The sequence below is a fragment of the Macrobrachium nipponense genome, chromosome 6 (assembly GCF_015104395.2).
Source record: "Macrobrachium nipponense isolate FS-2020 chromosome 6, ASM1510439v2, whole genome shotgun sequence".
In the NCBI taxonomy this organism is placed as follows: Eukaryota; Metazoa; Arthropoda; class Malacostraca; order Decapoda; family Palaemonidae; genus Macrobrachium; species Macrobrachium nipponense.
Window position 1 is genome coordinate 129,232,843 of NC_061108.1, and position 12,714 is coordinate 129,245,556.

Genomic DNA, 12,714 nt, shown 5'->3' on the forward strand with positions numbered 1-12,714 from the left:
CCAACGAACGATGAGCTTCAAAAATTATTCTTCGCACGCAAATGATTTTAGTGGACGAGTATCTGATCGTGCTTGATACGAGCAATTTGCATCAGCGTAAAATGTCAAGCTTGAAGTGGACGTTTCCTTGCGTCATCATCATATTAATGCGCAAACTTATGATCCAGTGGTTGCCAAGCGGTGCATTCAGGATCACTGGTTTGTTGCCGTTATGACGTTCAACTGTAATATGTTATATTTCAGGGCTCTTCTTATTCTTTTGATGAGGGCTAGTCTAAACTTTGTATTACTGTATACGTATATGTCTGCCTGTAATTCAGTCTAAACTTTGTATTACTTTATACGTATATGTCTGCCTGTAATTCAGTCTAAACTTTGTATTACTGTTTACGTATATGTCTGCCTGTAATTCAGTCTAAACTTTGTATTACTGTATACGTATATATCTGCCTGTAATTCAGTCTAAACTTTGTATTACTGTATACGTATATGTCTGCCTGTAATTCAGTCTAAACTTTGTATTACTGTTTACGTATATGTCTGCCTGTAATTTGTAAACACTATTTAATTATCCAGGACAGTTCTACATCCAGAGTTTGCGAATGTCATTAGGTTTTTCAGCCTGATGCAATTGCAAATAAACGTATTAAAATTAAAACGTATTAAAACCTGTTTTAATCTCAGTATTATTGATGAGTATAAAGATTGACGTCCTTAAAGGCTGGTAAATAACGTATAATAATAATAATAATAATAATAATAATAATAATAATAATAATAATAATAATAATAATAATAATAAAAAAAAAATAAAAAATAAAAATAATAATAATAATAATAATAATAATAATAATAATAATAATAATAATAATAATAATAATAATAATAATAATATACCAGTGGAAGTTGTACCCATAATCATAAGAACACTAGACACGGGGAATAAATATTTACTGTCTGCCCATATATACAGAGAAGCTCAAAGATGCCTTTTTCCCGTAGGGGGTTAGTGCCGTCACTGCATCTGACGGGGTGCACTGTAGGCATTACTAATGATTCTTTGTAGCGTTCCTTCGGCCCCTAGCTGCAACCTCTTTCATTCATTTTACTATACCTACATTCATATGACCTTTCTTCCATCTTGCTATCCACCCTCTCCTATAGTAGATTCACATCACCGGTGCATCTGATGTCTAGTCCAGTCCCTTACGACGCTCCTGATTGCCTGTTGATAAGCCAATGACGGGGCTGGAAACTCTCAGTCTCTCTCAAGAGTTCACATAGGCAGGATGTATATTCCACCTCTCCTGAGGGATAAGTCTTTCAAAAGCATCCCTCACGAGAGGTGGAACATCCATCCTGCCTATGTGAACTCTCGAGAGAAACTGAGAGTTTCCAGCCCTGTGACTGGCTTATCAACAGCTAGTCAGGAGCGTCGTAAGGGACTGGCCTAGACATCAGATGCACGGGTGATGTGAATCTACTATAGCAATTATTTCATTTTCTTCCTGTTACACCTTTCAAACCTTCCTGCTCTCAATTTCCTTTCCAGCGCTGAGTGACCTCGTATGTCCCAGTGCGTGGCTTCTGGCCTAAACTCGGTAACCCATTCCGTTTAAAGACGCGCTCGCGCGTTTATTCCAAGGAAGCCACTGCCCTGGAATTGACGCGAATAATGTGAAGGGCGCTCCGATGATTAAGCGCCCAGCAGACCGAAACTGTGATACTAAAACCCGAACTTCTTGGATCGTTTGTCATAAACTTGAAGACCATTTGCTTCTGCCCTGAGGCGTTTGGACTATCTTCTTATTCTTCTTCTTCTACTTCTTCTTCTTCTCCTCCTCCTCCTCCTCTTCCTCTTCCTCTTCCTCTTCCTCTTCCTCCTCCTCCTCCTCCTCCTCCTCCTCTTCCTCTTCCTCTTCCTCTTCCTCCTCCTCTTCTTCGTCTTTTTCTTCTTCTTCCTCTTCCTCCTCCACTTCTTCCTCTTCTTCTTCTTCCTCCTCTTCTTCTTCTTCCTCCTCCTCCTCCTCCTCCTCCTCCTCCTCCTTCTCCTCCTCTTCCTCTTCTTCCCCCTCCTCTTCTTCTTCTTCTTCTTCCACAAGCACCAGAGAAGCGACGAGAAACTTCCCCATTTAATGGGGCAATTGATTCGTGGGTACACGTAATTAGTGCCGTCAGCTCTTCTGGCATCACAGAGTGGGTGTTACTGTCATCGAAGATTTGATGACGTAAGGACTCACAGACATACCCGCCCCGTGTATACTTTGTATATTTTGTATTGTCTCTTTGTCGACAAATTTGTACTAATAATTGTGTATTTTTGTCAATAAAATAACTAACTATATATTGATATGACCTGTAAGTGCCGATATCTGACTTCTCTCTCTCTCTCTCTCTCTCTCTCTCTCTCTCTCTCTCTTTAGCGATCACCCATCCAAGTATTAACCAGACCCAGCGTTGCAGAACCTCGCGGATGGAATGACCTAAGTTGACATTTTCCCTGCCCCGGGTCATTTATCGCATCAGATTATTTCCTAGTAAGGGACGGTGTTATTGTCATTGGTGTCACTTATTCCATCATGACTTGCGTTTTTAGTGATGATAATGCTGCCTACAATTCCTTGTAAGCGTTTTATCACTTGGTTTTATATAAAGCGACGATTACAGTCAAAGGTTATGAAATGTGACCGAATTGGTTTCAAAAAAAAAAAAATTTTTTTTTTGGCTCTTCATAAGTTTGGCATTGTCATCAGCACTGGCATTGTATGTTTTTGAGAGAAAAGGAGAAACGTGTTCGTAATGACTTTATAAGAAAATAGACATGGGCGTATAATTGCTCGTACATTTTTGTGTGTATTTTTTCAGAGTAAAGAAGCAGAATTCTGGGCAGCCAAATGCCCTTATCTAGCCAAAAGAATGCCCAAAAGGGAGTGGGAAAAATAGGGCTGATGCCCAAGAGGAATGATAGAGAGACTGCTCTTTAAATAACAGAAGAAAATGATCGCAGGGAAGGAAATTAAAAAAACCTTTTAGTAATGTAATAGGAAAGAAACAGATAGAACGAGAGTCGAATTGATCACTCACATCCACAAAAAAAAAAAAAAAAAAAAGTTTAATGGCGGGTTGAAGCGTTGTTCTGGCAGAGACGTTAAGAGGCCGCTGGGGGTGGAAGAGGGGGTGGGGGCCGCCTTTTCGGCTTAAGGATCAGTGACCTAGACATTACTTTTTTATATATGTATATGTTTTTCCTCCTGCAGACTCTTTAGGTAACCTGTATCGTCTTCGACTCACGTTATCTTGCTAATTTGCATCTAAATCAACTTACTGTTTTTGCTCTGACCTTTTGTTTCTTCGCTCCTCACAGTAGAGGGATAGTGCCATCAGTGCACCTTACGTGGTGCACTGTAGGTATTACGTATAGGTTCTTTGCGGCGTCCCTTCGGCCCCCAGTTGCATCCCCTTTCATTCCTTTTACTTGTACCCCCGTTCATATTATCTTTCTTCCATCTTACTTTCCTTCAGTTACATTTTTAAAACCTTTTTTACTCTGAATTTCCCATTTATCACTGAATGACTTCATAGGTCCCAGCACTTGGCCTTTGGAACAAAATTTGATATTCCATTCCGTTCCAGTCTATCTTAACTCCTTCCGTAATGGATTTTTAACCCTCTCCGGAAGGCGTCCTTTTGGTGATGGATAGTTTAGTGTTTTCGTGGCTTATGCCGAAATTTCCTTTTATTATATTCAGAATATTACATTCAAAGTTGAAGGCCTTATTGCCAAGAAAAATACTCAACTGTGTGATGATAATAATAATAATAATAATAATAATAATAATAATAATAATAATAATAATCATGGGAACACTAGGCACGATCCCAAGATCCCTGAAAAGGAATCTGGAAAAACTAGAGGCTGAAGTAGCTCCAGGACTCATGCAGAAGAGTGTGCACCTTGAAACACTGCACATAGTAAAAAAAAGTGATGGACTCCTAAGGAGGCAGGATGCAACCCGGAAGCCCCCCATACTATAAATACCACCCAGTCCAATTAGAGGACTGTGATAGAAAAAATAAATAAAAAAAATAAAAGAAATAATAAATTTTATTTTCAGCTCAAGGCCATATACATATATACATGGAATATACAAAGAATAGACGATAACATAGTACACAATCTAGATAGATACATAAGAGGGGCCCTTTCATCCATTTTCCTTTTGCTGTGATTTTGAGTCTTGTAAACAATCTTCGTATTATCAAAGCTGATTTTGACTTGGCAGTCCAAAATTCAAGCATAACTCGAAGAAAAGCTTTCAATAGCGGAATGAATGGTGCTAACTGGGAATATATCTACTAGTGATCCGTAGTAGCATGTAAAAGGGAAGAGTTATCAAATATCCTGGTAAAATTATGGATGCTTGTACATAATATAATATGTTTTGAATCATATGAAGTCAGACGGTCATAAAAGCATGGATGAACATCCCTCCACCCCAAATAGAATAATAATATAATAATAATAAAAAAAAAAAAAAAAAAAAAACGGAAAAGCTCAAGAAGCAGTTTATTTTCGAATCATGGAATGGAGCTGGAATTTTATACCTCGTCAGCCTTCTAGAATTCCAGAACCTCGTGGATTTCACCAGCGGAGAATAAAAGGCTGCAGTAAATGAGAGAAGGATAGAGTGGGAGAAGTATCGGCTCTGGAATCGCTGAGAGAAGAATTAGAATAAAAATGAGAGAGATTTATTTTATTTTTTTAATTCTGTAGGGCCACAAGCTTTAATTGAACTTACAAGACTTCAGCAATAGTAATGCTATTATTTTCCGAAAGTATAAATCATTTATCCATCTTATCGATGATTTTAACGTCGCCTCATCGATTTGATTTCTAAGAGTAAGTGACAGGAGACGGGTTGGTTGGGGAGAGGGGTAGGAGGGAACTGTTTACCTTTTTCCATTCTTAATTAACATTGATTATTATCGACCTGGTGGAAGGTCTTCATTATAAATGACATTTCAGTTGCCTCGGAGTCCTTATATTAACTTTCGTTTTGTTTTGTTTACAAAGGCGTCTACATTTAAGCTACAAATGGACTCTCTGGAATGTCTATCGATAATATTGCCTCTCTCTCTCTCTCTCTCTCTCTCTCTCTCTCTCTCTCTCTCTCTCTCTGTTAAGCTATCTGAAGTAAAGGGTATTTTTTTTTATTGTTCTGTTGTTTAATGCAATTGGTCACATAATTGAGTACAGTTGGAAATGAAATTTTGTTATGCTTATATGTAAGTCCTAAATCCAGGTGTGAGAGATAGGTCCTGATTCCTAAATCCACGTGTGAGAGATAGGTCCTGATTCCTAAATCTAGGTGTGAGAGATAGGTACTGATTCCGGAATCCAAGGTGAAAGATATTTCCTGACTTAAATCCAGGTGTGAGAGATAAGTCCTGACATCAAAACCTAGGAGTAGAAGATGGGTCCAAAGTAGTTTGGAAACATTTAGTCTGACTTTTCACATGCTTTCTGCAGTCTTGGGCAGCTGCTTAATTAAGCATTTTATCTTTTCCCGATGTATTGTATTTTAGACGTTCATTCTTGCTGTGATGTATCTTTGCCTCTTCATTCGAATCACAGTCTTTTTTTATGTTATGTTCAGCTTAGAAATAAAAGTTAATTCATAGTCAATGTTATTTCCATTCGTCATATAAAACCTCTTGATTTTTAGATCTGTTATTTCATTGAAAAATACGCGGAGTAACTTCTATTATCATAGACCTCAACATCGAGGTCTTTGTGGTGTTTGGAATGTCAACATTCTTGCGCATGGACATCCCTTAACCAAAAGACAAACTTCTCTGGAGGCAAATGCACAAGACCTGTTTTCTTTCTTCCAGGGACAACAAACTCGGTCTTTATTCATTTTGCTTTTAATACTGGAACGTTTGAAATACTCGTTCCCGTAAAAGGGAAAATATCATAGTGATCCATCGTTTAAAAGTCACGAGCTTCCTTACGCTTTTCGATTTTGTGTCGCAGGAATTTGTTCATAAACTGTATAGCTTTTATTTAAAAGAAATGTATGACAAATAGATTTTTTGCTAAGCTTTCAGCTCCTATTCACTGGTCAGCGTGATACACTGCAGAGTACTAATCAAATATACCCTGACATACATATGGTAATTCGTTTAGCGAAAAGTAGTAATAACTGTGAGATATCTATTATGAGATAAATCGGTTGAATTAAAGGTAACCTGAACTGAACAGCAATATTTCGCAGCTTCCAAAGCACCTGGTTTGTGCTGTGTATGATGATAATGGGATGTTCTGGCGACACCTAGCAACCCATCTAACTGGAGAGATTGGAGCATTATTGCCGGTTATCACGAGACGAGACAAACTGAGTTGCGCCCATAGTCTGTCTGACGTTATTATTAGATAATATTTATGCTGTGAATAAAGTTTATTCTGTTTCTTAGTCTGATTTTGTTTGTTGAATCAAGGCTTTGCAGTGGTATTTTCCAGTGCATTTTTGTGAACTACATTTTGTTTATGTGTAAACACACACACACACACACACACACACACACACACACACACACACATATATAATATATATATATATATATATATTATATATATATATATATATATATATATGTGTGTGTGTGTGTGTGTGTGTCTTGAATTTTTTTTTTTTGTCAGGTTGATATGCTGTTTTGTATAATTTCAGAGAAAATGCAGAAAGTGCACTCCTACATGTTTTTCTTATTCTCCCTGTTGTTAAAAGACAGAATGATTGTTTTGATGTATTTCAAGGTCAAAGCTAATTATTTTCAAGAATTAATTTTCATATAATTTAATATAAGGACCTGTAAGTGGTAGATTGCTATTTCATGCGTGTTTCAGTTGTATTTATAATTATGCTATATGAAAAGACATGCGTTGAAATGTGTCTATGCAATAAGGTCTTCTGTGTACTGTCAGTATTTCAAAAAGTTTGGTGTTATAATTGTGATAGTTAACAGTACCTTTATATTTTCTCCAAAGTTATATTTATACTTATACTATATAAAAAGACATGCGTTGAAATGTGTCTATGCAATAAGGTCTTTTGTGTACTGTCAGTTTTTCAAAAAGTGTGGTGTTGCATATGTGATAGTAAACAGTACCTTTATATTTTCTCTAAAGCACCATTTAGACTGAAAACAAATACCAAGATTCTAACCTTGGGTGTGCAGTAACTGAATGAGTGCCAGCATGAGTGAAGCATCATGGACGACAAGAAGTTCTCCCTTCCGCTTGCGGCACTGTTCCCGGGCTTGATGCCAAGGTCTTGCTGGCCCTGCCCCTATCAGGAGGCAGTGACCCTCAACGGGCCTGTACGGTGGTGGGCACGGTTTCTTGGGTAGCCCCAGTGTATCCACCGCAAGGGATTCAGAGTCTGTGTCTGTCATCTCTTCCTCACTGATATTGATTGAGGGGCAACTCGGTTGAGGTTTCACTTGTGGGATGGGTGGATGGGAGTCTATTGCATAGTACTGAATCAAGGTGGAGGGTCCCTTGGCCATCAGTAGCGTTATGGAAGACCTGTGGGCGTAGTGGAGTCTTGAAGCATTCTTGTAACACTCGTAAACCCCGGCATCTTCTGAGGTGACGTTCTTAATCAGCAACTGGTCCTCGGTGATTGTTATCCTTGGGGAGGACTGTAATTGTTGACCATCTTTCGTCCATGTCCCTCGTATGATCGGCGACAGGTTTTCGCAGGGAAGAATGATGGGTTTTCCAGCTTCTGCTACACGCACAGTTTCAGTGGTATGTGGTGTACTGGAGTAGATGCTGTTTATGTGAACATCTCTCGAGTATTCCTCACCATTATAAGATACTTTACAGGTAAAATTTCCCTTTATATTTTCTGTTTTCTTAATTGTCAAAACTGCAGGATATTTTTCAGATCGGGATCCATGTCCCTTTAGATGCCTGATTGCATCATGGAAAGTTTCACCTCCAAAGGTCTGCCACTGAATATTTGTAACATAGCGAGGAAGGGAAGTCGTGACCCTGCAGAAAAGAAATAGGGTTATTTCTGTATTGTTCTCTGGAGGTGAAGTCCAGTAATCCACTTCTATTAGTGGCGAATTGTCCATTTCAGCTACAGTTGATTCCATTTCAGCACTTGTGTTTTTTGTGAGTAGAATTTCGGACAGTTGTGTCTCCGTGTAATGATGATTATAGATAGTGGATTGGTCAATAGGAACCTCTGTCCCATGTACAATCAGTGAACATGCATGTAGCTTGTTTGGAACAGTTACATATTTCTTGTCACCAAATTGATCAAGAATGCTAGAATTGTGGTAAGTTATATATATTTTCCATATCCCTCTTGGGTCTTCACCCCACATGTGAACTGACGATAATGGGTGGTTTTGTATACCGTAGGGTGAAAGGTCCAAGGGGCGCTGAGGTAGAAGCGTAGAATAAGTCCCAGAAGGAGATCTAAGACCTATTTCTATCTGTCCTCTGTTGTCAGCACTTAAAGAAATATTTACCTGAATGTGCTCTGCTTGCACTATTTGGCAACCCGAAACACTGATGGGTAGAATAAGTGTTTCATCTGGAATAAAAGTAATGTTTTTATGAGGTGAATGCGCATAACACCTAAAAGCTGGAGGAACATTTTTCCAGTTGCGAGCTAGGTCAACCATTTTTCCTGCATCAAGAGACCCAAACCCGAAGTAATGTGAATACATGCGACCGACACCATTGGTGTCCCACTGTGAGGGTAGTGGATTATATGGAGTCGCAGCCTCAACCATGAGGTGCTGCATATCTCTCCATCCAAGCCGAGGATTTGCATCAAGGGCTAGAGCACAAGCTCCTGCTACCATAGCTGCTGAAACTGAAGAACCACGGAAAGAATCTGTGCAAACTCCTCCTAAATCAGTTGTGACTATACCATTAATTTGTTCTTCAGCGCTATATTCAGAATCTGCATCTCCACTGTAAGTTGACACAAAAGTGGCAGCACAAGTTTCAGCGTAATCAGGAGCTCGCCCTTTCTTTGTGCTACCGCTTACAGTTAGTGTGTATACAGAATTCGAATATCCATCAGCATTGCAGTCATCACCCACATAGCCTCCGTTACCTGACGCCCATACGTATATGGAACCTAGCCCATTCCGGCCAAGTGCAATACTTTCCCTCACTGCTCTAGAGGCTAAGACCCCAGGTCCTTCCATAACAGCTCCAGTATCAACAGGTCCCCATGCTGCAACATAGACATCTACGTGGTCCCTTTCATATGAGAGAGCAGCAGCTTCCACAGCATCATACACTACATATCCAAGCATTCTAACTGCCCCCACACCGGACCAAGGAGCGACACCCATACCACACATGCCATTGAAGTGCGTTGCAGCGATAATGCCTGCAAGTTGGGTACCATGGCGAGACCAAGAAACAGGCATTGGATCTGGATCTGAATCCAAAAGATCCCAGGAAGCAGCTGGATCATAATTCAGAGCAAGGTCGAGATGGGTTAATTCCACACCATCATCAAGAATGGCAACACTTATACCACCGCCTCTAATCCCTGCGGCCCAGAGACTAGTAACATTGAGGTGCATCCCACCCCCTGGACCGAGGTACCATTGGCGCCACCGTAATGGATCACGGGCCCTTTGAAAAGACCATGGCGATTTGAGGGGCTTGCGGTTTAACCCCCCAACGTCTCGTGGCATTCTTCCAAAATGGTTCTTATTTTTTGGAATGGATCTTGGAGGCTGGCGTCCCATTGTGTATTTTGCTCTCGCACTTTTTCCATCGTTTTGATTTTTTACCTTTTCTTCAACTATTTTATAGCGTGATGTCCTACGGTGTCCGGTTTGCTGTTCGGCCCATAAGATCTTGGGATGGTGGAGTTTGCTGCCGCTCTTAACCTGGTCGTCTCCTCCACTATCGTCTCGATCCACTTCCCCGCGGAGCAAGAAGACGTCATCGAATACCTTTCCTATCACCATCATCCCCAGTTCGCTGGCCACCTCTTCAGCCGCCTCCTCATGTTGTGTCGTCAGCTGTATTGCCCACAGCTGTTCTTTTCCCACAACGCTCCCTACCAATGTCAGGGTCAGTATGAACTCGAGGATCATTTTACTCGCTTTTATGGCAGCTTGTTTTTCCTCTGTATTTGAATGCGGTATTTTGTTTGTTTGTTTATGCTGGAGGGGGATATGATTGCCCTCTCTTATTATTTGTAAGCAATGCTCTTTATACAGCTGTTTCCGATGAATTTTAAACAACTCGTGTTTTGCTTGAGTGAAACATTAGCTGGGTTTTAGATAGTATGAATTCTATCGAAGTAATTCGCCTTATCCGAAAAGAGCTTATCATTCAGGGAGACTATGTAAATATGCAGAAACAAGTAAATAATGATGTAAGGTCCTCACATTTTTGTCCCCTCCATTGACATTTGAATACCAGAAAAGTTTACGAGAAAGTCTCTACTGTTGGAGCTTTACGTCCTTATTTAGAATTCAGATCTCTACGTAGTAGTTTTCGGAGGCAAAATATTCTCTTCTGGTTTTCACTTCCGTAATTTAAAATTTTATAACCTGAAGTTGAATGGATGTTTCCAAATCTGGCTGCCCTGGGGGAGAAACGTGTGTTTATTTAGAGACAGATGAGTAGTTTTTTATTAGTTTTTTATTTGGTTCACTTTAATATTTAGTTCTTCGAGGGATAACGCGTGCCACGATGATTATATATATATATAAAACATATCGCATCTTTATCATTAAAATGCGTTCTTTGTCTTACTTGCCTTTCACTGCGAAAATATGAGTTTAAATTGCATCTCTGTAAATAAGAAATACTTTTTAATTAAATTTATTTTAAGAGGGGTCTCCTTTTTATTTTTTTTATTTTTTCTATAGCATCCACTTCATTCCGAACCTCTCTTTTGATACTCGTCCGTGCTAAATGGCAGTAATCTCTCGCCCGTTTATCCTTTAGGGGCCAACGAAAATCATTAATCCTTTATGGAGACGAGTGTTCGTTAATCACTTTTTATCACTCTTTTTGGCCAGTGAGTTTAAGTTAATTAACTCTTTATTATCATTTTTTTTCTTTTTTTACAGCGGGTGATAAAAGTGATTTCCAGAATTAGAAGCAATCTACGTCGCTGCACTTTTTCTGCCGCTTAATAAGTCCTGTGATGTCTGTTCCACTCGTTGCGCGTATTATTCTGGCACTGAAGCTCTATTGATGCCCTTAGAAACCCTCGCGATGACTCTGTTCCACGTCGTCTCTCTCTCTCTCTCTCTCTCTCTCTCTCTCTCTCTTCTCAATTTGTGCTTTCACTTTTGTTCATTTGACGAAATGGTCCGATGAGGCGCTGGTGTATTGCTTGCAAGATTAGAAGTGTCTCTGTTAATGATTCTTTAGCAAGAGCAACTTTCATCTATAATATTTATATGGTTATTTTGATATTCAGTTTACTTTAGGACCAGTTTTCCATTGGGAAAGCATCAATGATAGACGGGCATTTCAGTTCTTGAGTGTTTTGGGCAAAGAAATTCGATGTTTTCTGACACTGGATATTTAGAATTCTCAAGAAATATTTTCGGCTCACTTATAAGTGTTCATCTTCTCATATTATTTAATAATAGGGAACTATTTTCTTATATCCTCTTTGTGTTTATAACGTTTGGTACCAACAATTGTTCACTTGCCTCTCGTATTTCCTTTAGAGGTAACTTTATTTTCAGTTTTGTTGCTTTCATCAATATTTTCTCCGTAACCAACAATATTGTCCGTTAATTAGCGTTTTCATGAAAATCATATTGAACTTCGACCATCATACAATATCTTCAATGATTGATGACCTGTAGCTTCATATAAAAAATAAAAGTCGGAAATTCCAGTTTAGTCGAAAAGATTGGACGATAATATTACGTATTAATCATCCTAGGCAGAGCTTTACCGGTTAATGGTTTGGAAAAACGATGATTTGCAGTGGTGTTCTTTCAGAGGATAATACCTTCATTATTATTCATTAGAAGAATAAATGCATTATGTCACTGTTCAATCGCGGAAATATATACACACTCATTTGTTATTTATTCGATGTACGCTGCGTGCCAGTAATTCGTTTGAATGATTAATTCGTATTTTATTCACTCGTCATTTTTCACTCGCGGTGAAATTTATCGGGAGGGGTGAAGGGGATTTAGGATTTCATATCGAAATTTCGAGTCACAGTTTCATAGTTTCATGCTACTTTTCAGAGGTGAAATTTTCAATTGTTGACATTTTTGTCACTTCAATTTTTCCTAAGTTTTTCTGAACTACTGAGTAACGCAAAGCCTTCAGAGTTAGTTTCAGCCCTGGAGTATTTCGCATTCAGTTCTAACTTAGACACTTTAGACACTTTATTTTTCAGTAAATATCGCAGCCTCTAAAACACTTCGGGTCCCTCAGCCACAGCCTAGGGTACGCCGCGTCACAGCAGACTGCGCCTGCTGCCTGTGTCTGCTCGCTCGGGCAACCCCAGATGGTGAAGTTATAAAAGTAGGTGCCACATACCCCTTTAGAGGCACTCTGGCGCGCTCTGTGTTGGTGCCCAGAACTCTTATTTGCTTCGCTTTGTTTTGTCTCCGTGGTCTGATATGCGTGATGATTTCAATTCGTTTATTTTTTCCCTTTTGTTATTTTTATTT

At 39.3% G+C, this 12,714-nt stretch overlaps 1 protein-coding gene and 1 long non-coding RNA gene across 2 annotated transcripts in view; one reads left to right on the top strand and one right to left on the bottom strand.

The window, feature by feature from the left end:
• The window catches only part of LOC135216183 (uncharacterized), a 23,781-nt gene extending 11,248 nt beyond the window's left edge, over nt 1-12,533 (bottom strand). Inside the window, exon 1 of the mRNA XM_064251316.1 lies at nt 7,227-12,533. Within this exon, the coding sequence (XP_064107386.1) occupies nt 7,227-10,146 (2,920 nt within the window). The 5' untranslated portion in view covers nt 10,147-12,533. The remainder of the gene's footprint in view (nt 1-7,226) is intronic.
• Nucleotides 1-12,714, top strand: part of LOC135216185 (uncharacterized) — a 273,740-nt gene that overhangs the window by 90,445 nt on the left and 170,581 nt on the right. The window lies entirely within an intron of this gene.